Source organism: Portunus trituberculatus, chromosome 44 (genome assembly GCF_017591435.1).
Source record: "Portunus trituberculatus isolate SZX2019 chromosome 44, ASM1759143v1, whole genome shotgun sequence".
NCBI lineage: Eukaryota > Metazoa > Arthropoda > Malacostraca > Decapoda > Portunidae > Portunus > Portunus trituberculatus.
In genome coordinates this window covers 12156258-12182176 of record NC_059298.1, presented here as the reverse complement: position 1 = coordinate 12182176, position 25919 = coordinate 12156258, and the positions used below count along the sequence as shown (strand labels likewise).

At 36.1% G+C, this 25919-nt stretch overlaps 1 protein-coding gene across 5 annotated transcripts; it reads left to right on the top strand.

Moving 5' to 3' along the window:
- The first annotated feature begins 540 nt into the window (after window positions 1–540).
- Window positions 541–25005, top strand: LOC123518569 (WD repeat-containing protein 81-like). Of its 5 annotated transcripts, none has more exons than XM_045279430.1 (28): window positions 541–812; window positions 1719–1852; window positions 1984–2110; window positions 2203–2359; window positions 2528–2642; window positions 2809–2964; window positions 3232–3619; window positions 3779–3847; window positions 4234–4464; window positions 5394–5594; window positions 5976–6121; window positions 6540–6724; window positions 7579–8734; window positions 9618–9766; window positions 10549–10633; window positions 11328–12034; window positions 12471–12646; window positions 12764–13011; window positions 13440–13530; window positions 14039–14210; window positions 15852–15982; window positions 16477–16589; window positions 17002–17209; window positions 21139–21324; window positions 21782–21889; window positions 22179–22328; window positions 22451–22557; window positions 24486–25005. In XM_045279430.1, exons 1-28 carry the CDS (start codon window positions 765–767, stop codon window positions 24715–24717), a joined length of 5976 nt encoding a protein of 1991 aa, XP_045135365.1. In that variant the 5' UTR covers window positions 541–764; the 3' UTR covers window positions 24718–25005. The 5 variants fall into 5 exon arrangements, with proteins under 5 accessions (XP_045135365.1, XP_045135367.1, XP_045135366.1 ...); XM_045279431.1 differs by having other exon boundaries at window positions 542–704; XM_045279432.1 differs by lacking the exon at window positions 5394–5594.
- The last annotated feature ends 914 nt before the right edge of the window (window positions 25006–25919 follow it).

Genomic DNA, 25919 nt, shown 5'->3' with positions numbered 1-25919 from the left:
CACCGGGACAACAAGGTCACAACTCCTCGATTTACATCTCGTACCTACTCACTGCTAGGTGAACAGGGGCTACACGTGAAAGGAGACACACCCAAATATCTCCACCCAGCCGGGGAATCGAACCCCGGTCCTCTGGCTTGTGAAGCCAGCGCTCTAACCACTGAGCTACCGGGTGTGTATAAGGTAAGTCATCACTTGTGTGTGTGTGTGTGTGTGTGTGTGTGTGTGTGTCTGAAAGATGTTTAAAATACCCGCGCATTTCTTGGCTTGCCAAAGAGCGATATGAAAAATGTACAGGCGTAGTTTCATTTTTTTTTTCTGCATACCCATTAAAAATATGTGCTTTCAATAGAAATTTTCTTTTCATAAATCAATATTAAGAAAACCACGTATTTTCTGTAGTATAAATAATAATAAAATACATCGAATGAAAATCTATCATCATTTACACATGCAGTAGAAATAATAATGATAGATAAAAGCTAATCTCTAGAAGTGTGTGCAACTGGGTATGTGTAGGTAGAGGTGTGTGATGTGAGGGGCGTGACTGACAGCACAGTTTTGTTTACCTCCGCAGTGATGGCGGCGAGTGTCACGGGATATACCTCTGCCTGCCGCTGCCTCGCCCGCCACAAAGCGTCCCGTGGGCTCACATATCACTGAATACGTGTACACACTCCCCATTAAAATATACATAGAAACAGGTACGTGCTGTGATACATATCCCAGTAGTGTTGAATTCTGCTTGGCTGCTCGGGTGGCAAATGTGTCAGCTGGCCTTGGGTGACTTGCTGCTCTACCCATATTTCTTTGTAAGTATCTTGCCTTATGTCGGGCTCTGCACCATTCATCAGGCAATACCACAACACAAACATCAGAAGATATACAAGATTTGGACTGAACATGTATCTCAATATGGTGCAGTCATCACTTGTGTGGTCACTCAGTGTATCATGGTGATTGGCCTTCTCTTTGTCACAGGATCACAAATGATCAGGACACTCCGTCTATTTGATATCGAGATGAATATATGGTAATGGTCCAGTATGACTACTACTACTTTTTTTTTATCAAATGTTTCCTTCCACGACTAAACAAAACCCTTAGTATACTGTCATATCATGCAATAGTATGAAGTGGCAGAAAAATGTCACTAACTCTCTTGATGCTACAGGTGACTGGGGATTTCTCCTGAGCCATTGTTTTGTATCTACCACCAAACAGGACCTGTGGGAAATGAAACATTTCACATCATATTGGAAAATAAATCACTACCATGCTTTACATACTGTAACCTAAGCTCAACTACCATGCTGTACATAATCGAACTTAACCTCTAACATAACCCTAATCTAATGTAGATTTTAATTGTGAAGTAATTTTACCTTATTGAGGAAGATAGAGCTAAGCAGCATGAAGCTTAGGTTAGGTTAGATGTATGTTAGAGGACAGTTTAGGTGAAAATAGCAAGAGCAGCAGTGGTCAGCATTCTGCATTAGAGTTTTCTTGCCCATAGTTATGGCCTTTATCATGGTTTGCTATAGCCCATTCCCATATTAAGATTTTGAGTTCCTTGCATTATAGTATGGTTTGAGGACATATGGAACACCTCTTTTCCCAGATGCAATTTGCATTAGTATATTGCACAATAGCAGTGACATATTAGTGTATGTGGTTATAGCATTGTTTTGAATTCCAAGTTTATGAATTCTTTTCAGAACTTTAAACTTAAGGGGAAGAGTGCTAAGATGGTGGAAGTGGTAAGTCAGTGTCTTGGCCTGTCTCCCTTCTACTGCTGCCCAGGACCTTTGCCAGACTTGGTTGAGGCCTTTGTTTGTTCCCCATGGATGAGGTTAGTTCCTTACATTATGTAAGGCAAATCTCATATACCTTACCTAAAGTTTTTTGTAAGGTTAATGCATTAAAGTGATATAATAGCTACTATTATGAAAATATTATAAACTTTAAACATTCTGCGTACAGGGAAATTGTAAAGGACAAGGTGTACTCATGGCCTCCAGAGCATGAATCATTATCAGCAGCAGAAGTACAATCAGCTCTGCAGCTTGGCCATCAATTAGAACATCCATGGCAAAGAGTATTTATACAGGTGAGTGATAGTAAATACAGTGTTCATAAAACTTTGTTAGTGTAGTATTTCTTTTTATGTAACCATAACTAGTGAAAATTTTTACTTTTCAGATTATACCAAAGAAAGGATGTGCTGTATATCCACTGGCTAGGAACTGTAGCCAGTCTGTAGGTCTTTTAGCGGATGTATCTTTTTCCCAGCTGCTTCATTATGTGGCTACATCCAATAACAAAAATTTATGGAAGGATGCTTTCAAAAAATACTCAGGTGAATATTCCAATAAAATCTTTATCCCATATGGTCAGGAAAAACTGTTATTGAAAAGTGTTAGATTCATTGTTTCCCTGTGGGAGTTAGAGATCTTGATCTATACTTATAGCTTGTGTTTAAGATTGTAATAATTCTTGTTGTATTAATATTTGTTATTTGTTGCAGAGCATGGCATTGCTGTGCAGGGCAAGGGTGGGACACAAGTGGGGACTGAATGCATGAGCAGTGTACTAAGGGAGGCAGTTCACAGACTTTATGGCTGCATTCTGATACCGCTGCAGTTAGTAGTAAATTCTTAATCTCTTCACTTGGATTTATGTAATTGATGATTATTGACAAGTATCATTAATTTTAATTGTGAGTTAGTTTTACAATGCTTATTTTATAATACAAGAACAAATTTATTTCAAATGAAAATAACTTGATGCTACTCTTGTATGCATTAGAGAGAACAGTGATCTACAGTCAGCCACCCTGAATGGTCCTTCATGCAGACCTCATTCCAACATCTTACCTGCCATTTGTGCCCTGGAAGGCAAGCACCATATGTTTGTTGTGTTGCAGAGTGTGGGTCACAACATGCAGCACTGTGTGTCTTTCAGGTTAGTCAGTGGAATGTTAGCATCATTGCTACACTGTAGATCATATTTGGGAACTAGAAGATATTCTTTGAATTCATGTACAGAAATTGATTATGGACTTTTTATCTCAATTTATTCCTCATTGTACCATATGAATGGTAGATGAAACATTGATTTTATTTATTTGTTCATCTATTTTTGTTTTATTTTATTTATTTATTTTTTATTTATCTATTTTTTTCAAATTCTAAAAGGAGTCTGATACTAGAAGTGATTTCTTGTTCACAGCCCAGCCAAGCTAATTGGATCTGAGGTGCGACCTCTCTTTGTGTTGTATCAGTTACTGGAGGCTGCTCGTGATACCCATGACCGTGGCCTTCATCTGGGTGATGTCACACTCAGTCATCTGTTTGTTGATGATGCACTCTACCTCAGTCTGCTGCCCTGCATCCCTGACACTCTCATTGAACCAGAATCTCAGCCTTCCCAGACCAAAGATGTAAATAATGAGGCAGCATGGTTGAATGGAGAACCCATCACTCCCCAGGGGGCACCAGACCCAGACCATCCCCCAGTAGACAGTTCCATAAACATACCTGGAATTTGTTCAACTGGAAGATTACATGACTATCAGCAGCTCCTATCAAGTGATGATGTTTATAACTTACTTAAACAAGTTAGTTTTTCATTGTTAGTGGATGAGGTTCCTTATTGTTCTCTTCTGTACAATTGCTTGATACTTCCTTGAAGATTTTTTGTGTTCTATATTCATGTTGATAAGTGATTATACATACTTTATAAAATTCATCATAATTATGAAATTCTATGTTTTAAGGTGGAGGGAGGTGGTGAGCAACTGGAATCAATGCTTCATTGCTCCCTAGTTCACCTTACACAGCTATGGGTAAGCTATGTTACAGCATGTATAGTAGTGATTTTACATTGGAATAAATTTTTCATCTTGTATTTTGTCATTGATTAAATATCTACCTACCTCATATCACTCTCATTCATTCCACTAATCATCATCATCTTATCTCTTATATTTTCACCAACCAAATTTCTCTCCTAATCTCAGTATCTCTACCATCATTTTATATATCATTTTATTTTTGCAATCATTACTGAGTCAGCTGCTTACAGAATTGCATTTAGCAACCATGTATATCATATTTCCGCTTCAAAATCCCATGAAAATCATGTTGACAGTTGATGATTTATCTTTAAATGTTTTTATTTTACATATGTAGTGTGTGTGTAATTTTTGTTTTATGTTTTATTTATTTGCAGGTGGGGCACCAGATAACCACTTTGGACTATCTACTTTGCTTAAATTTCTTTGCTGGAAGGAAGTTCAATGTGCCGAACCACCACCCCATTGTGCCTTGGGTGACAGACTTTTCCACTAGAACATCAGGCTGGAGAGATCTCACTAAAACAAAATTCCGGCTGAATAAAGGAGACCAGCAGCTAGATCAAACGTACCAGATGGCTGCCACTCATGGTCAGTCAAAGCAAACAGTAAGTTTGTGTCAGACTGAAGAAACTAATGAATCTAGCTACATTTCTTAGACAAAAAAAGTCATGAGAAATTAACCCCCTTTCAAGTGGTTCAACTCATTCAACCATCTCTCTCTCTCTCTCTCTCTCTCTCTCTCTCTCTCTCTCTCTCTCTCTCTCTCTCTCTCTCTCTCTCTCTCTCTCTCTCTCTCTCTCTCTCTCTCTCTCTCTCTCTCTCACACACACACACACACACACACACACACACACAAACACACACACACAAACACACACACACAAACACACACCGCGTAGTGTAGTGGTTAGCACGCTCTACTCACAATCGAGAGGGTCTGGGTTCGAGTCCCGGCACGGCGAGGCAAATGGGCAAGCCTCTTAATGTGTAGCCCCTGTTCACCTAGCAGTAAATAGGTACGGGATGTAGCTCGAGGGGTTTTGGCCTCGCTTTCCCGGTGTGTGGAGTGTGTTGTGGTCTCAGTCCTACCCGAAGATCGGTCTATGAGCTCTGAGCTTGCTCCGTAATGGGGAAGACTGGCTGGGAGACCAGTAGACGACCGTGGTGAATCACACACACACACACAAACTCTGAAGACATAGGAATGTTTCATCATCTAGCTACTTCAGTTTTTTTCATATTTATTTTTACTCACCTATGTTGTCTCTGCCACTTCTTGAGGAGTGTCAGCTTGGTATATATATATATATATATATATATATATATATATATATATATATATATATATATATATATATATATATATATATATATATATATATATATATACCTTGCATTTTCTTGAACTGTGTTGTTTAAGCTGTGTGTATAGGTTTTACATATAGATATGTATGAGAAAACATGCAAGTTAATTCTGTGTGTGCATGTTTTATTTGTCTTTTCACAGTATTTGAAAACACTTTTTGTTTTCTAGGCAGCTCACCATGTAACAGAAGTATTCAGTGAAATAACATACTATGTGTACAAGGCTCGAGTGACTCCTAGGGAAGTCTTGACTAAGTATGTGCGCCAACAATGGGTGCCAGAACATTACCCATCAACTGTAAGCCGCTTGTATGAATGGACACCAGATGAATGCATTCCAGAATTCTATACTGATTCTTCTATTTTCAAGGTTTGTGCAGTTTTGTCAAACTTGATGTCTATATTTTAGGGGATTGGATTGTTTCATAGAAAAAAAAATGTTGTGGGGTGAAATTAGTGAAAGGTTGTTGGATCTGAAGTTGTGATTTCAAAACAAGAAGGGTTAAAAAGATAAGGATAAGAGACAATGTTACTGTAATAAGGTGTTCATTTGAGCTAGAAATAAAGAAAAATGAAGACCAGTTAGAAGAACTTAAATAAACTTGGAATAGTAGATGATCAGTTAGAGACTTCTAATGTACAGATTAGTCAAAATTAAGGATATAAGGAAATTAATGAGATTAGTATCTGAGAACTCTATAGAAAATGAAATATTACTTGGTTCATAGTGTAATTATTATGTTATTGACAGAGTATACACCAAGACATGGGTGACCTAGAAGTACCTGAGTGGTGTTCAGACACAGAAAACTTCTTGAGTCTTCACCGCAGTATGCTGGAGAGTGAGAGAGTGTCCCGTAGACTTCACCATTGGATTGATCTTAATTTTGGACATAAGTGAGTCATTAAATTGTTTAAGAACATAATAAAAGAAGCCCTACATATTTAAGTCTCTATATTAAATATATCAACCTACATTAAGCTCAGCTTCACTGATGAGTTTATCTAATCTATTTTTAAAGCTTCATAATGACTGGTATTATCACACTGATTACTGAGTCTACTCCATTCAGTTTGAGAACCAATCCTTCTGATCCCTTTCTTTAGATTTAACTTTATTGAGCTTGAATCCATTTCTTTGTCCTCAATGCCAGCTTATCAGATTCTTAGAGTTTTTCCAGGCATGTAATATTTTTTGTCACTATCTGGATTTTTTTCTCAGGTATCATACCACTTGTAATATGGGGATTTTAGTAAAAGTTCTTATATTTTTTTGTTGTTTTAATTAATATAATGGTTTACATATGTGTTTCAGACTGTCAGGAGGAGCCTCAGTTAAGGCTAAAAATGTATGCCTGCAGCTGGTGGACCATCACACATTCCTGGCTAGTGGAGGTGTGGTGCAGCTTTTCACTACACCTCATCCACCAAGGCTTACTTCTTCTCCATATCTTGGTCGCTCGCCTCCAAAACTAATCGTTACTCCACTCCCAGAAACAAGTAAGATATAAATTATAATATTCCCTGTCCTTATATGAAGACCAAAAAATTATATAAATAGATGAATGTGTCACTTAATTAGAGTGGTATATTTCTATAAGGGATAAGGAGCAATGCTTATACCTGTGGTTCTATTCCACTAAAGCATATAAACATATAATAGATAAAATATTAAGTGAATAAGTTAGTGAGAACTTAAAGATTATATAAGGAAGTTAGAATATACAGGATTATAGTTAATATAAAATACTGTAATGAACTGAAAATTGTAAGTAGTCTTTGTGCACCATGCAGACAGCCGGAAAAGTTACGAGTCTGAACCAGAAGAACGGAAAGCAGAGCTGTCTTCCTCTGAGTCAGGTAGTGGAGGAGTGAGAGGGTTGGTCCCTTTTGCTCTATGTGCTGCACTTTTCTCTGCCTCCCACCACTATCACTGAGTTCATGTTTGCTGTTGTCTAGGAGCAATGCAGCATTCACATGGATAATAATTTCCTTTGTACAGCCAGGTTGTGATTTGGCCATTCTTATGTTGCATCCACTTTGTCTAAGCTTTAGATTATTCTCTTGATATAAGCTTATGTTTAATAGCATTAAGTTTTGGAAATGTACACTTTATATCTACAATGGAGGAAGTTGAAGCCAGTTCTTTGGTTTACAATGACTATGATGGGTTTTAATGAGGGCATTGCACATATGCAGCTGCATATTTTAAACATTTGAGACAAAAGAGTAGCAAAGGATATACATACAAAATTACAAGGTAGAAATTTCAGCAACATAAAATTATTAGTGACAAAGAGCAAATGTCACAGTTTTTTTTCTTTATTATCTTACTTTATTCCTTCCTTTTTCAGAAACTGAGAAATGTGATGAGCAGAGTGAAGCTGATTCAGCTCCAGAAAGACAAGATGAGGAAATGGAAAACTTCAAAGCCTTAGCTCTTTCCAAGAAATTGAGTCGATCAAGAACATCTTTATGTGAAGAAAAGCAAGCAGAATTACCATGCATCCAATTGCCTCATGATTACAATCCTCTAGTTGCAATGAATCAGTTAGAAATGCAGTTTAATTTTGTATTGAAAGCTTCAAGAAGAATTCCAAAGCAGCTAATTAAGTTCAAGGACAACCAACAGGCAGTAAAACAAGCAGCTCATTTAAGACGAGTGAGGGATATGCAAGCTATAGGCTGTATGATTGTTGAAATGTTTTCAGCCTCCAAATGTCGAGGTTTGGGAAAGAGAGCCTCCCTCAGGGAACGATATGCTCATGCTCAAAAATTGTTGGCACATGACCAAAATGACATGCCTCGCTGTGCTCGTCGAGCTCTGCAGATCATATTTCAGATGTTGAGTTCCCAAGATACAGAGCACACAAGCCTTCCTAGTAAATATGATCCTGTATCCTCTGATGGTCTGCCTCCTCCCAGCCCCCACCAGTTGTTGCAACCACTGATTAATTTGGTGGTTTTTCCCTCATATTTTCCTAAGTTGTATAGATTTGTGTGCAAAATGAGGCAATACTCTTCTCTGTTATGTGAAGCTCAGGGCATTCATGTTGACACACATGAAAGAAAGGAATATATTCAGAAAGTGATGGCAAATAGAGTTAAAATGGCTGCTAGAGATCTTCCAGATATATTGCCATCTCTTTCCTTGGAAGGGCTAGACCTTATTTTACCTTTCCTGACAGAGTTATTTGAATGTCCAGAAAGTGCTGTGAGTGCTGCTTGGTATCTGACCTCTATTCTAGCTCAGGCCCTTGGACCTGAAGGAGCAAACAAACATCTTTTACCACCTTTGGTGAAATTGTTTGAAGCTGAAAATGTAACTGATAAGCATTTGAAGCTCTTCCACCGATCTTTTCTGCTGCAACTGATAGTGTGGCTGGGCCTGGAAAAGTTTCTCTCTCACTTCATCACTCCTCTTATTGAGGGTGTAGGAGGATATAAGGATATCCTGGGGAAAAGTCATCAGTCACCTGAATTAATGAGGAAGCAGTCAACAAGTCTCAGGTACGCAAAGCTGTTTACTAGCTTCCTGATTATAAATTATGAAATAACAAACTTAATTTAGTGTTTCTCTTATTATATGAATGAAAATTCTCTTTTACAAAAAATAATTAATTCTTTATATAAGATGTGAAATATAATTAGACCTCCCAGTGAGGTCTAATACCACTCGTTCAGGTAACTGTGAACCTATCACTAAAGCCAGCTGTTACCTCACTGAACATTTCCCTTTGTTTCACAACACAAGGGGGCAGTCTCAGCGTACCCTCCGAAGACAACTCTCTTCCTTCACACAAAACTACATGCACCTAGCTACACATACATTCTTCATTCAAGAATAAAAAAAAAAAAAAAAATATATATATATATATATATATATATATATATATATATATATATATATATATATATATATATATATATATATATATATATATATATATATATATATATATATATATATATATATATATATATATATATATATATATATATATATATATATATATATATATATATATATATATATATATATATATATATATATATATATATATATATATATATATATATATATATATATATATATATATATATATATATATATATATATATATATATATATATATATATATATATATAATGACTTGTATACTAGCCAATGAATCCCTTGGGTTTTTATTCACTTTTTTTTTTTTTTTTTTTTTTTTTTTTTTGCCCTAGGCTGGTTGTCCCTCTTACATAGGGAAAAAAAATGTGTATTGTTGATTGCAGGTTTTTGTTTTCCATAACTTCAGCAACTTATGTCAGTTTCTCAGTTAGTATTTCTATTGTATCACTAACTGTTATACTAACTGTTATAATGATAAGATTATCTCTCCTGCAGGAGTGTGGACATAAGTCTGGGTGTTGAAGGAGTAATATCACCATGTGAGGAAGACTCGCATTCCAGTGCTGCTGAAATTACCCTCAGGTTACATTCTGACCAGGATCAATCTACTGATATCAATCCAGAAGAGGCTGAAGCAGAGCCAGGTTAGATCTCTCTCTCATACAGAAAATGAGGAAATTATATTATTGTATATAACCAAATTTGATAGATCTGTCTCACAGATGTTCTTGAAGCTAGTTTATTTATGTCTGACATTTGTTTATATGATGCTACTCAGTGTCATTCAAGAATTAAGTGTTTTCATGCAGCTTTCTATTGTATTTATACATAGTGGTTACCTCTTATTTTGATACATATATCTGCTACCCAACCTGTGAAGCAGTATCTAGATATATCTTTTTAAACCAATGCTTGTCAAACTTGATACTTGTTATACCAGGTCATTGCAAGAAATAAAATTTTAGTTGAAAATATCGAAAGAAAAATTCTAATTAAATGAGGATAATTAAGACATCAAGGATTTATACTAGACTATCTGATGTTTTTTGCTGTGTCTGGCATGTGGCTATGAGCAAATCAGCTTATCCAACATGTCACCATTTGAGAGTTGCAGGAATTTAAGGGTAAGCCCATGCTTCCAGTGGTGGCATGGACCTATAAGATACAGCAAGCTGAAGGATAACCATACATGCTTCAAAGCTGTTACACTGTGTATTCACAAAGCTGTTTTTTTATTTTGTGCTGAAGCACTTAAAGATGGGAACTTGTTGTACAAGTATGTTTGTTATTTTTATATAAACATCAGAGCAGGTAAAGGACACCAGAATGTTTCTAGAATGCCTCTATGTTTGTCAGAAGTATTGAAGTATTCACATTTCACTTGAATATTTTCTTTAATATCTTACAATTCTTTAATATTTTTCAGAAGTCTTTGTATTTGAAGGTGGTGAAGAAGAGGCTGATAGCAAATCTCCAGACACACCATTGCAAGACACTAGTGATCAACTAAGGTAAAATTATTATATTTCTATGCTGCTATCTTGTATAGTATATTACTTAATGATGAAATTTTAGTCAGTGTCAATGTATTCCTTTGTATCTTTTTGTTTACAAAGCTGACATCTCCCCATTAAGAAAAATAGCCAGAACAAGGCATCTGCATACATATACTCCTCCTCTTTCACATCTTCTCTTCTGTGCTTTGTGGAGAGAGGACTAATCCTTACTGCTGTACTTAGTGAAGTCAGTTGTATCTTATGCTTGTTATTCTGTGTCAAGACTTGAGAGCAGAAATTATTTATCTCTCTTGCAATATCATCTTTTACATCTGACTTAATTAGGTAATGAGAACAGAGTCTTCTGCCAAACTCCTTAGGGTAGTCTTGATTGAAACCTGACTAAAACGGCTGCTACCTGGTGACCCCCCCCCATCTCTCTCTCTCTCTCTCTCTCTCTCTCTCTCTCTCTCTCTCTCTCATTTCAACCTAGAGAAACATGATAATTTTATACAGTCATTGATAGAATTCTGGACATTTGAGGGATTTTCAGAAATCCTCCAAATGCAGGTTTTGACATGTGAATTCCAGATATGTCCAGGAAAATCGGGACATATGGCAACCCTAGTGTACACATAAAGGAGCATAAGAATATATGGTGGTTTTATTTTGTCTATTCATTATTTATTCATTTATTTCTTTCTTTTAGATCTCCAATGGCTTCTGAGACCTTGAGCTTGGATGACGTATCTCTTCAGGAAGGCGTTGGCTCTATTCCTTCTCACTCTCCTTCTCCAAGTGCTGGTGAGGAGGAGGGAGAAGAAAAAGAAGAGGAAGTAGAAAGAGAACAGGAAGATAATGAGGAAGAAGAAGAAATCCATAGTGAACTTGATACCCCAACTCCTCTGGCATCAGCTTATGCAGCTTCTACCACTGCTTACCCAACGTCTCCCTCATCAGTCACCAGTGGTATCAACATTCCTCGTAGTGGGGCATTGCCTGAAATATCATCTACCAAGTCTGCCAGAGAATATTCCAGCTCACTCCCAGACTTCCGCCTTGAGAAATTTAAATGTGTTACCAATATTGACACTGAGGAAAGTAAAGAGTCTCTGCAAAAACATCACAAAGAGAAAGAAAGCCCATATGATCGTAGCAGAATTGAGCTTGGTCACAGTATGTCAGACGTGTGTTGTGAGAGTGTTTTGTGGTTGGCAGGACGGCTTGGACCTGTCCTAACTGCACGTTATGTGACTCGCAATTTACTGCGTATGCTAACCCTTTGCTATTTGCCAGACTCTGGTGCTTTGGCTCCACTACCTCCAGATCCTGATGACCTACTTTCTGTCACAAAAAAGCGCATTGTGGGAGATTCATATTCCAAGAAGGTGCTCATTTGTCTCTCAGAAATTGCTTGTACGTATAATTCTTTTCTTCTGGTTATTGTTTGTGAGTTATATAAGAGAAATGATACAATATAGAATACATATTTATCATTCAAAGTATAGAAATAAACTTCAAGGTTGTGACATTCAGGGTATTGAAAACACTGGATGAAACACTACTTGTTTTGGCTGTTTACCCTAGAACTGCATGAGTGTGTGTGTGTGTTTAGTTTTGTCATAATTTTCATGGAAAAATCAAAGATATAATGCACAAAAGTCAGAATGGTAAGAATTTAGGACTCGGCACAAAACTCAAGGATCACAAAACTTGGTTGCTGTGAAACTTGGGGGCGATACTCTAATCAAATGAAAATCAATGAACTATTGTTATCTTCAGTTTATGTTTTGACAAGTGAATTAGTTTTGACTGATAATTTTAGTGTAACATGTATTTACTATGTTGTCAGGTTTATATGGTGAGCAAGTGATATTGCTTCAGTATCTCTGTCACATATGTGAACTTGTGGCCTCATGTCGTCGCAAGCTGTCAGCCACAATGGAGGGTGGGCTTCTGGGAGCTATGGCCCTACTGCAACACCTTTTGCCTTATCTTACAGACCACACATTCATGGAATACTTACAGGTAAACAATTAAACATTTGATTATATATGTTGCAGCAATATTTTTCTTGAGATTGTTATGTGCCAATTAATGTCATGCCCTTCTTACCCATACTGAAAGTTATGACATGTCTTTCAGGAAACCCTGATCCGTAATGCAGTTTATCCGGTGATCCGTCTGTTGTCCTCCACCAAAGTCAATTTTCCTCATGGTGGTGCTGCTCGTGGAGTGTTGGCCTGCAGAGTGATTGACTGTCTTTTCATAATGGTCCGTAGAGTTGGCAGGGAAATGAGTAAGAGCATCTTGATGCCAACTATTATAAGATTTCTGACAACCTTTGACAAGTGTCACAGCAGCTCTCTTGGACAGCTAACAGCCTTAAACAGGTGTGTATGTAAGTCTGGTCTCTTTTAACCAGAGGCAAGCAATGAAGTTGTGGAGAAAATGTTAAGTTTTATTTTATGGCAGTATTTCTACAGCATGTTTATAATAATTGCTGCTTTCATTTATCATTTTTATATTACTGGGTCATGCAATACCAGGCTCCAGATATTGGTCATATTCTCATTACTATATTTTGCAATATCCATTAGATCTATGATATTTTCTGGAATGCTGTATTTTACTAAGCAGACAGCAGACATTAATATATTCAGGTTGCATGTTAGATCCAGAAAATGGATGATGCAGTCTCTGAGGCCTGAATTCAGTGTGTCAAGCAGGTAGTTACTGGAGCAGTTCATTTTGTATGTGTTCATTACAAACTTTCCCACTTTAGATAGCAAGTCATGAACCATTATATATTTCCATGCAGGTCAAATGAGGGAGTAGAGACAGAGGACAGTGAGAAAAGTTCAGGTCCCTATCAGACATCTCTTGTTAATGAAGACTCTATTAAAATTAAGGTAAGCTCTCTGTATGTATGTATCTTTCTAACTAGTTGTATATCTCATCTATGCAAATTAAAACCTTTACCTAATTGTCAGAGATTTGTAGATATATATTTCTTTTTATTTTCACTCACCAACTGATAAGATGCATTGTGTTTACCATCCATAGAATCTCTCTCTCTCTCTCTCTCTCTCTCTCTCTCTCTCTCTCTCTCTCTCTCTCTCTCTCTCTCTCTTTATAGTGGTTATAACTTTTTACATTGGGCTTGAAATTATCTCATCTTAGCAAGATATTGTTATCTGCTGTAATTTGAATTTGCTAAGTAAATTATTCTGTGACCCTAAATATTTTGGATTCTGTGTGCACTGATATGATTTACAATATGATATTATGTAATTCAATTTACACTGCCACATCAACACAAAAACTTTCAGAAATAAAATCACTTTCTGTCTGGCTGGCTACATTCACAAAAACTCGTGAACTTGAACTCGTGTATTTATGTCTAAATCATTATTACAGGCTATAGAAGAACTGAAAGAAGTATTGACTCCAGAGCTTGCCTACCTGTCCTATGTACCACTGTGCAAGTTCTTGGGACCCTCTTACATGGAAGTCACCTTGCCCAACCATGATCTTCTGCACTCTCTCTGTCTCCAATTTGATGAAAATAACCAGGCGGACCATGCAGCAGGTGACACTCAGTTGTGGTGGCTGGTGGGTAGTGGCAACCTCCTCTTCCCTTCCTGTTGCCTGCCTCTCATTATCTTGCTCACTTGCCAGCCCTTTCATTAGCCTTGTGTTTTTTGTAAATGTTGAGAATGAAATGAAGTACCTGGATTGAATTTTTTTTCTTTTATATTATATAGAATGCAGTATTTATATTATTTCATAAAAAAAAAATAGAAATCTATGTATCCCATTGAACAATTTTGGCAAGATGGTATCAATGTCTTCTCCAAGAAGACCTTCTTTGGGTATGCTTTATGTCAGCTGTTGAATGACATTATGCAGTAGGTCATGTTTGTGAATGCAGTAAGTGTAGATCCCATCTATTCTTACAAGGCATCTAATTAGATTTATTTAGTCTTATTTCATTAGTTATTGGCACTGATTGTATTTCATAGTTTGCCTAACTCAGTAGGTATTGGGGTAAATGGTACAAAATATAAGTTTGTTGAACAACTACAGTACAAGTTTTGCAATTACTTTATTAAGGAATGATACTAAACATGATTGTGAAACTTGGAATACTGAAAACACAGAAGAATGCTTGTTTATTCTGACTCTGTGGGCTATATATATATATATATATATATATATATATATATATATATATATATATATATATATATATATATATATAGATAGATAGATAGATAGATAGATAGATAGATAGATAGATAGATAGATAGATATCATTACAGCAGAAAACTTGCTCCTCTAAAGTTCAGTATTGGTATTACTTTTAAAATTCACCTGGATGTTTAGAAAAATTCATGGTTAATACAGATAACCAGGTGGCCTTCTGGAGTATTGGCTGTATATATTCCAATACCATTTTAGTAGCTTGGAATTGATTTCCAAAGGAAACAGTAATTAATATTTTGTTACCTAAGAATGTTATGTTGAAACTCACTTGTGTTTACATGAACCTTGAAGGTATAATATTTTATTATTATCATCAGTCTCATCATCAATGCTGTGTATAAAACTAATTTCAAGTCATTCCAAAGCTAACATGAGTCACCTTGTGTCATCAAATGGCAGTTTGCCAAGATTCACGGATGTACTCTTTGTCTCATTGCTCTGCTTGATAGATCCATCCTCAGAACCTCATCTCTTGTCTACCTCAGTCTTCTCAGTGACACTGGAACTCTCACTTCAAAATGTTTAAAAATTTAGTCTTTTTTTTTTTCCCTTTCTTTCACTTTGCCAGATTGATAGTCTACCATTCTCTCTCTCTCTCTCTCTCTCTCTCTCTCTCTCTCTCTCTCTCTCTCTCTCTCTCTCTCTCTCTCTCTCTCTCTCTCTCTCTCTCTCTCTCTCTCTCTCTCTCTCTCTCTGGTTGAGATCAAGATATTAAAGTCATTGTTTTACATATTATATATTAATTTCAGTATAATCTGTGTAGATAGTAGATTGTTTCAATATTTTCCTGGAGACAGCTTTTAAGTAAGCTGATTTACCTACTTTCTTTTTTGGTTTCAATGCAATGTTATGAAGTTAAAATGTGTTTAACTACAGGGAATGTCTTAATGTATGCATCAAGAAAAAAGTAGGAATTCTAGTGCACATTCTATGAATAAAATAAATTATTTTTTATTTCTGACAGTGTTGACTGATGATGGCCTAGGACTGAGTAGCTCTGGTGACGAGGCTAGTGGTGGCGGCGGTCACAGGAAATCTGTCTCGAGCAGAGGAGGCACTAATGTGGCTGTAACAGGAAACAGGATTGATATAAAGGTTAGGCAGTTGTATTCATTTGTTTTTCTTATATTTATGTACATTTGTTTCTTGATAATACAAAAGCTGATGTATCATCTTGGCCATCTCACTTTGAGAGTTAACTTAGGCCTGTACATAAGTAGATCAGTGGGTAGTCTTCATAAATACTTTAGATTTGGACCATGACTTTTTCAAAGGTAAGAGATAATTAGTTGGACTTTTCAGTGTTATCTTTTCTTTCTTTTCTTTATTCCATCATTAATGATTCAAAATCTTGTTGAATTTTTACTAGAATTACAAAAATATGTATGAAAGTCACAATAAGTTTCATTAGATCATGTTAGAAGTATGAAAATAAGCACAAAAATATTTGAGAACAGAAATGTATGCCTAATACTTATTCCTAAAACTTATCAATAGCTATAAGAAAAGTCAGTATCTATTTTCCTAAGCCCTCATTGATATTTCCCTTATTTATCTGTAAGCATATCTTTTGATGTTTTATGTGCTAGGATGGAGCGGATGGTGTCTTCAGTCCTCTCACAGATCTCCCTCCATCAACTGGCTTTGCTACAACTGTTGATATTACCAAGTACACAAATACAAAAATGGAAAATACTCAAAGGTAATCCAGTATATATGAGATGGTTTTCAGTTGAAAATAAAGGTAGCTGATTAAGTAACTAGTTCATTAGATTAAAAGTATGTGATAATTATTAAAAACATCTGCTTGGTGTAGCAGATCATGTTTGTCAAAAATATATTCACACACAATTCTATAATGGCCCTGTAGTGAAGCATGATAGTAGTTAGTTTCTTGTATGCTTTCTCACTCTCTCTCTCTCTCTCTCTCTCTCTCTCTCTCTCTCTCTCTCTCTCTCTCTCTCTCTCTCTCTCTCTCTCTCTCTCTCTCTCTCTCTCTCTCTCTCTCTCTCTCTCTCTCTCTCTCTCTCTCTCTCTCTCTCTCTCTCTCTCTCTCTCTCTCTCTCTCTCTCTCTCATACTTATTGTTTACATGGTTTGTTTTATCTCTTGGAGGCATCTGCGAGGCAATTGGCTGGCTTACTGGGAGCATGAAATTGGACGAAGTGAACAAGATTCAAGGTTTAACTTCAAACAAATCAAGCTACAGACATTTGTAGGCCATAACAACAGTGTAAAGTCCATCCAAGTACTGGACAATGAAAACTCTTTCATTTCCTGCAGCAAAGACAAGACAGTAAAGTTGTGGTCCTTACGAAGCCAGGTGAGCACCACATATTGTCACTGACCTCATTTCCTCATATTACCTTATATACTGCAATATTTTGATACTTATCACATATATATTTAATTTTTTTTCTTTTTTCTCTTTTTATTTAAAACATTTTATTTTCATACCAATAATAGTAAATCTTAAGGATGAGAAAGCTCCTGTCAGAGAAAATGTCTCCAACCACAGCCTTTTGATATCAAGTACTTTGCCTCTATTTATGCATTTAACAGATCAGCAGTTTTCCCAAGGAGATAGTAATAACTTTCAAGTGACATATGCAAAATTATTAATTATTTTGTATATGAGTAAAATTATCATGTGCAAAATGAAGTAGATACATTCTTTGGCACTTGTATTTAACATAGCCATTAACAATCTAGTTTCTTTTGTCATTTATAATTTGCATATTTATTCTAAACATATATATATATATATATATATATATATATATATATATATATATATATATATATATATATATATATATATATATATATATATAGTTTAATTTTGCAGTCGCCGCTAGCATAAGCGCACAGAAGCAGGGTTAGCCTGTCTTTCATGTGCTTGTGTCCTGGCAAACACTTCCAAAACAGGCCAGTTTCGTCACAATTAACAACTAAAACTAGGGATGTTGGGATTTTTAGCTCACGCTAATTCAGGAGGTTTGGCAAGAAACACACAAAATAGCCTGTATTCACATACTGATTACACTTGGAAATTCAATAAACGAGTGGGAACAAATGGTGTTTTGCCCACAAGCAACTTTTCCTCTTTACAATGTAAAAAACCAGAAGTCTCTAGATACTATGGTAACCAAAATATCACAGGTTGAAGGAGATGGTATCATCGGTGTACATGACCTTGCATCCGATCGGGTCCAGCACCCTTGGCTAGAGTGATAGAAAACAGGCCCCTTCTTTCCCCTCCCCTTCTAAATGCAAAGAAAAAAAATGCAAAGAGAAAGCACAGGACAATGTTATTCTTACGGCAGCGAAGGATAAACTGGCTGTGGTGCAGCGGTGGGGCGCGTGGGGTGGTGGGAAGGGAGAGACCCTTTGTTTACAGCTACGTGGATGGATGTTCAACTAATAGGTATTTTTTCAAATATTAAGTCGAACTTTTGCATTAGAGTATTGAGTCTCCACTGTACAATGTTTATTGTATGCATGATTTAAATTGACTATATTACCCAAAATAACAACTTAACCCACAAAACTCGGGACACATCGATAGACGTTCATCATGCAAGACTCGAGGCACGTCGATAGACGTTTAGGCTTTTTACGGCTATATTTTAGCTATTTTCTTCCCGTTTTGTTTTCTTATGAGCTGGCAACACTCATCAGGAGTAAACATATGCTCTACGTCACTGTCATCAACAATGAATGGTAGGAACGACAGTGATTTTACTGTGTCTAATTCTGCCACCTCTCCCGTGCACCTTACTTCTATACCTCGGGTCTCTCGCCATGTTAGGTGATCCCTATTGCCCTTTCCTATTGCATTTCCTGCCCCACTGCCCACGCTTCTACTCCCACTGCACTGCACTACGCTCCCAGCTGTCCGCCCTGGGCGTCACAACATTCGACCTGCCCACCCTCCTGGCAGCTTCAGGGCCACCCCTCTCGGCAACCTGCAGTCCTTCGCGTTCGTGGCCCTAATCAATAACAAAAACAAGCTTGTGTTTCATATTCCTACATAGTTGTAAATAATATAACAATATAACCTTTAACTTACCTGAATGACCATAAACAATGGTTGGTTGAAAACTCGATAATATGCTTTGAAATGTACGGAAACTCGAGTTACGTACAAAATCGACTTACGTCATGTTTCAGGAACGTAACTCTGACGTAAACCGAGACCTTACTGTATATATATGTATATATATATATATATATATATATATATATATATATATATATATATATATATATATATATATATATATATATATATATATACATACATACATACATACATACATACTGTTGAACCTTGATGACTCAGACACCGATAACTCAGATTTCTTGACAAGTCAGACTCTGACTGCCACAGGGACTAAAGTCCCAAGTTGAACAGCCTGCCTTTTTTTTTTTTTTTTTTTTTTTTTTTTTTTTCAAAAGAAAACTTTTCACTCTTGTTTTATTTTCTGTTGACATTATGAAAAATCTAATTCCAACTAAAAATTATGTTTTTGTTGTAGTTTGAAGTGATACCAAACAAAAGTGGATCAGAGTTTATACTGATTTTATGAAAATTTTGAAGTGTAGAAAACCACGTTGAGATATTCGCTCCTAAAGATTTTTCATAATTTCATCCTTGTTTTGTTGCTTGTATTCACCTAATTGACTTGAAGTCTTCATACTTGATTTTGTATACAATAGTGCCTTCCTGGAGCATGATAAGATGATAACAGATCAGATCCTTTCTTCTCTACATAATGTTATTCACTCATTTGTGAGGTTTGGGAAGGAGCTATCAGCAGCATCACAGCAGTCTGCTGTTTTATTACCAAACTGGACACTCTCTGAGTTGTCATTAATGTGTTGAAGTGAGATAATGATACAGTGAAGTATTTTATCACTTGTCAGGTCCAGCTTTATACCTCTGTCGCAACATAATCTTTTGTGATAGTATTACTGTGAGAATTATGTGATGTATAGAACTTTGTGATGATGAAGGTAGTGAGAAAAACAATGTTTGAAAAGATAATAGCAGTCCTATGATGCAGAGAGATAGTGGAGAAAGGTGGCAGTGAGGCAAGGGGTGAGGCAAGCATCTTGGAAGGGAAGATAACAGGCGTGACGAAGGGGAGAGGGGAGTGGGTTGTTTTGTTTGTTTGTTTGTTTGTTTTTTGTTGTCTTTTCTTCTTGAAGTTTCTGATTCCAATCCTTGTCAATTTATGCCTGTGAGGACATTATTTCTGACACCGGGTCGCGTATTGTATAAGGTGTGAGTCAGGCTATCACACAACCGCATGAGACATTTGAAAATGGCTTTTTGGTGGGAAGGGTAAATAATTAGCAAAGAATTTGGAGAGGCAAATGTAATACCATAATTTTAAGTTCCCCAATTTTTTTTTTTTTTTTTTTTTTTGTGTGTGTGTGTGTGTGTGTGTGTGTGTGTGTATTTACCTAATTGTGTGTGTGTGTGTGTGTGTGTGTGTGTGTGTGTGTGTTTTTCCCATGCCCTCTCGACATTCTTCCATTCCACATACACAGATCTTCCCTAGTTCACCACCACAGTTGCCTGCTGGTCACCCAGCCAATCTTCCCCATTACGGTGCAAGCTAAGAGCTCATAGACCAATCTTTTCTTCATGGTTTTATGTCTTCATTTCCTATCTTGGACTGAGACCACAACACACTCCACACACTGGGAAAGCGAGGCCACAAACCCTCGAGTTACATCCCATACCTATTTTACTGCTAGGTGAACAGGAGCTACACATTAAGAGGCTTGCCCATTTGCCTCACTGCTTCCCAGGACTCGAACCCGGACCCTCTCAATTGTGAGTCAAGCATGCTAACCACTACACTACACGGTGTGTGTGTGTGTGTGTGTGTGTGTGTGTGTGGGGAGAGAGGAATTTGTATGTCAGACATTCACATTTGTTGGACCAACCTTTCCCCCTATTAGTCCGTGTTAGAGAGAGTCAACAGTATATATATATATATATATATATATATATATATATATATATATATATATATATATATATATATATATATATATATATATATATATATATATATATATATATATATATATATATATATATATATATATATATATATATATATATATATATATATATATATATATATATATATATATATATATATATATATATATATATATATATATATATATATATATATATATATATATATATATATATATATATATATACAGGGTGATGGAAGTTCCCACGTGAGCCCTCAGTGGACTTACACTGGCCACAAGAAATCAGTCTTTGGAGTGACTCTGTGCGAGTCAATGAGATATGCTGCATCCTGTGACTCAACCGTCCATGTTTGGGATCCCTTTATATGTGCTACCATAAAGCAACTAGACTCTCTTCGCCATAGTCCTGTTACAGTAAGTTGTAGAATGTTGAAGTATTGTATAACATTGAAGACATTTTGGTATGTATGGAATTCTTGAGCTCCATATGATTCATTGCACTCACTTTCATCAAATCTAATCTCAGTGCCTGTCATCATTCTAGTAACAGTTTGATAAAGGTGTTTGGGTTTTCAAGTGTGGTTCCATGATAAAGTATGGTACAGATTATAGTCTCAACCACATAAAGATCATGATGAAAAAATTATAGATAAATAAAGAAAAATTCAATAAGCTGTATTATTATCTGAACTAAATTCACATTAAGTAAATAAAATTAATTATCAGCCAATGTATGTGAAATAGCTTTCAAAATTTAAGTAATTCAGATTGAGATTTCCATAGTATGGTAATTTATACATTTCCTTTATATTGTTTATTAAAGAGCACAAAAATATTATATAAGAGTTGTTAATTATAATTACTATTGTAGGTTTTGACGGCTATGGCAGCACCTTCAACACAGCTGGTAGTTGCAACCACTGATGCAACTTTGAAGTTCATTGATCTTAGAACCTGTAGCTATATACATGAATTTAAGGTACGTGTTAGTAATGCAATTGCAAATATTCGTCCATTTGTTGATTGTGAGCAATCTGCTCATGGCCCTAACCTTTCTCCATACTTTTTTTTCTCTCTCTCTCTTTCTATCTTAGTCATATGTCTATCTTTATTATACATTAGAAGAAATTTTGCCAAGACCAAAAAAAAAAAAAAGAACAGGCCCACTGAAGATGCTTGACCCTAGTGTGTGTGTGAAAGAGAGAGATATTATGATTTTCTAAAATTTGTTGAGGCTAGAAAAGATTATTAATTTGTTTATTTCACAGGTGTCTGTGGGAGGTGCAGGGTTAGTACGTTGTATTGACTCAAGTGGGGATGGCCACTTGGTGGCTGTAGCACACTCTTCAGGAGTGATATCCGTCCTTGATATACGCACAGGACATCTTCTCTCAACGTGGAAACCACATGAAGGAGAGGTATTAGAACTTATTAGTTGTATTTAATTGTCATGTCATTAGTTTCATGATATATTATTTATAATTTGTTTATCATATGTGTATAGTTATCTTAAATGATGGAAAATAACGTCTTGTTTCAGGTGTTATGCATGAAATGGCATCGCAACAGCACCTTTATTAGCTCGGCTCTTGACCAAACCATGTCTGTGTGGAGCACTGATGATACGAAGCTCAAATTCACTCTCAGGTAATTTAATTGGATATTTTGACTTTGATCAAAAGAATTCTCCTTGAACACATTCATCTTCTAAACTACCCTCAATCCTCCAGCAGTTATTCCACTTGCTACCTGATTTTTGTACCCTTGTATTCTTTATATCTGCATTTCAATCCCTATCCACTTCAACTTCTTCCAGCATTTCTCTTTATCATCATTTCATAGTCTTGCATGGCTTACACTTGCTATGAATCTTTTCGCCCGTTTCAGCCATATACAGCATTTTCATATTTTAAGCTTTTTTTTTTTATGTAGGAGAGAAGGACAGCCAAGGGCAACATAATGTTTAAGAAAAAAAAAAGAAAAGGCCCACTTCAGTGCTGATTCTCTAAAAGATAAGTAAAGGGTTAGCCAAAATTAGGGAGCAAATGTCTTGATACCTCCCTCTAGGAAGGTGGAAATACAGAAGCAGGTTGGGAGTTCCAGAGTTTACCAGTGAAAGGTATGAATGATTGAGAATACTGGTTAACTCTTGCATTAGAGAGTTGGACAGAGTAAGAACGAGAGAAAGAAGAAAGCCTTGTGCAGTGAAGCCGCAGGAGGAGGGAAGGCATGCAGTTAGCAAGATCAGTAGAACAGTTAGCATGAAAATAGTGATAAAAGATAGAAAGAGATCCAACATTTCGGCAGTGAGAAAGAGGCTGAAGACAGCCTCTTTCTCAGAGGAGGAGAGTTGATGAGATGGAAAGCTTTTGATTCCACCTTATCTAATAAAACTGTGTGAGCGGATCCCCCCCACCCAACCATGCGAAGAGTATTCCATACAGGGGCGGATAAAGACCTTGTATAGAGTAAGCAGTTGGAGGGGCGAAAAAAACTGGCAGAGACGCTGCAGAACGCCTAACTGTATATAAGCTGTTTTAGCAAGAGATGAGATGTGAAATTTCCAGTTAAGACTATGAGTAAAGGACAGATTGAGGATATTCAGTGTGGAAGAGAGAGACAGTTGAGTGTCATTGAAGAAGAGGGGATAGTTGTCTGGAAGATTGTGTTGAGTTGGTAGATGGAGGAGTTGAGTTTTTGAGGCATTGAAAACTACTAGAATTTTTCTGCCCCAGTCAGAAATGTTAGAAAGATCAGAAGTCAGACTTTCTTTGGCATCCTTGCATGATCTGTTGACTTCCTGAAGGATATGAAATGTATGTATAGTAGATTAGATGTAATATCATTACAAGTTCAAAAGGTAATGTCTTCAAGTCATAATGGAATGAATCACCATCATACCTTGTCTAGTTGAAAGCAGGCATTCATGTTATTTGCTTCTCTTGGAAATGAATAGAGGAATGTCATAGTTCAACCATTAAAGATTTCATAAGCATTAGTTTGATTATGGCACAGTGCTTTTTGTAAGAGTATGTACACTTAACATCCACAAATTAATTATTGTGTTCTGTAGTTCTGGTGTTTTTTTCTCTTAAATTGCTTTTTTTTATCATAATTGATAAATGTGAAGCATCTCAGAATAAGGTTTATGTGGATGCCATTACGGAAGATTAGTATCAGTAGTATTGTTAATGTAAAAGGTAGATTCCATTTTGCATAAGTAAGCCACTGTCTTATGTTGACAGTTAACCAAGCTACACACTTATACATCAATTTTCATTTATAGCTTTCACCTCAGAAACCCACATCATGTTACTTCATTCATCTCAATAGTGTTTCACCTTTTATTTCATCATCATTAACAACTTTCAGCCTGCTATTCTCATCTCTCCACATGAGATGAGTGCAATTTCTAAGATCTCAGCATGCTTTTGATCATTTGATTCCAGAATTTTCACCTTAGCTTCAGTCATGTATCCAGTCTAATATTACTCTACAATGTGGTTTGAAGTCACTATATATAGAAGCTGCTACTGCCTGACTGATTTCTTCCTAATATCTTGTTGATGCTACAGGGGTCCAACTGAGCCAGTACATCTGATAAACCTATATGAGGATGAGGTTATCACTGGCACTACAGCAAATAGAATTGGAGTCCACACCTCCATCTCACCCACTGCCTCATTCTCATCCACTAGACTACGATCAGACACTTTCAGGGGTGTTCTTACCACCATGGCAGTTCTACCCCTCAACCGACTCATGCTTCTTGGAGCTGACAATGGAACTATAAGATTACTATGTTGAGGCTTTAACTAATGTGATATTGTGATTTTTAAGGGGTCATTTCTAACAAGCTCACTTACAGGTTCCTGATTAAGTTGTCAGGTGTTGTCAAGAACAAAACTCTCATCATATCATTATTAAGTATGAATTTAATTTACTCTTAAGTATCACCAATCTGAAATGTTTACTGTTGTACAGATGAATTGTAAAGTATGTATCTTGAAATATATGGGGTTTATATTTTATATATTGCCTTTCAAGTAAGTCATGTAATTATATATAAAAAAAAAATAAAGCACATTTGCATGATAGTGTCATTCCTTTATACTGATGGATGAGAAAAGCTTTTCAAAATTGAAATTAAGGAAAACTTTCAGCCTTCCTTGTCAGGGATTTTTTTTTTTTTTTCCCGTCCATGAAAAGATTACCTGTACAAAATATCTAATCTGATTCATCTTTGTGTAATATGATTCTGTAAACCCATTGGTGGTCAGAAAGATTTAGATTATAAACTTGTGAGTTCTGGAAGAATTTAACGAGCCAAGATTTTTTTCTTGCTTTTCATGAACAGAACTCTCCTTCATGAACAGAACTCAAGCACAAGTATAGGAGGCTTTTAATGTTAATGTTGCTTGTAGTCATGGGTAACACCAGTGGGCTGCCTGTCAAATTTATCCTAGCAGTTTGTGAGTAAATCATGATTCAAACTTTAACATCTTCCAGAGTGAATGAAGTTATATGCATGCCGTCGTCATCATCATCATCATCCCTCAAGATATTGAATGCCATTTGTATTAGTTCTTGCCATTGGCGTTTGTTATTGATTTCTTTATTTTTTTTTCTTTTTGGCATAATTCATCAATAATGATCACTTTAATGCCAACAAGACAACAAAGTTTTTGTTCCAAGCTTTGCTCATTGTACAATTCACTTTAGATTTGTTCATGAACTTCTTTCAGTTTGATTTTTAATGAGAATACTTTTATATCAATATTTGTTCTGAAGATATACTGTCACATAAATTCCCTTCTTATAAAGTGTAGTTGCAGCGCCATAAAACTAAATAAATAGAATGCATAAGCAATATATCAGATGGTAGGCATATACTACTCTAGCAGTTCTACAAAAATGTTCCAGAGGCAGTGCCTGATGGAATGACTCAATTATTCATTCAAATGTGGGATTAAGAGAAAATATGAAATTAATGAACTGAATGTGTGATG

Excerpts from the sequence above, each read along its gene's own strand:
- LOC123518569 (XM_045279430.1), top strand. The coding sequence starts at position 765 with ATGTGTCAGCTGGCCTTGGGTGACTTGCTGCTCTACCCATATTTCTTT. Across the intron at positions 13,012-13,439 it reads CAGCTAACAGCCTTAAACAG|GTCAAATGAGGGAGTAGAGA; the intron begins GTGTGTATGTAA and ends ATTTCCATGCAG. Across the intron at positions 14,211-15,851 it reads CCAGGCGGACCATGCAGCAG|TGTTGACTGATGATGGCCTA; the intron begins GTGACACTCAGT and ends TATTTCTGACAG.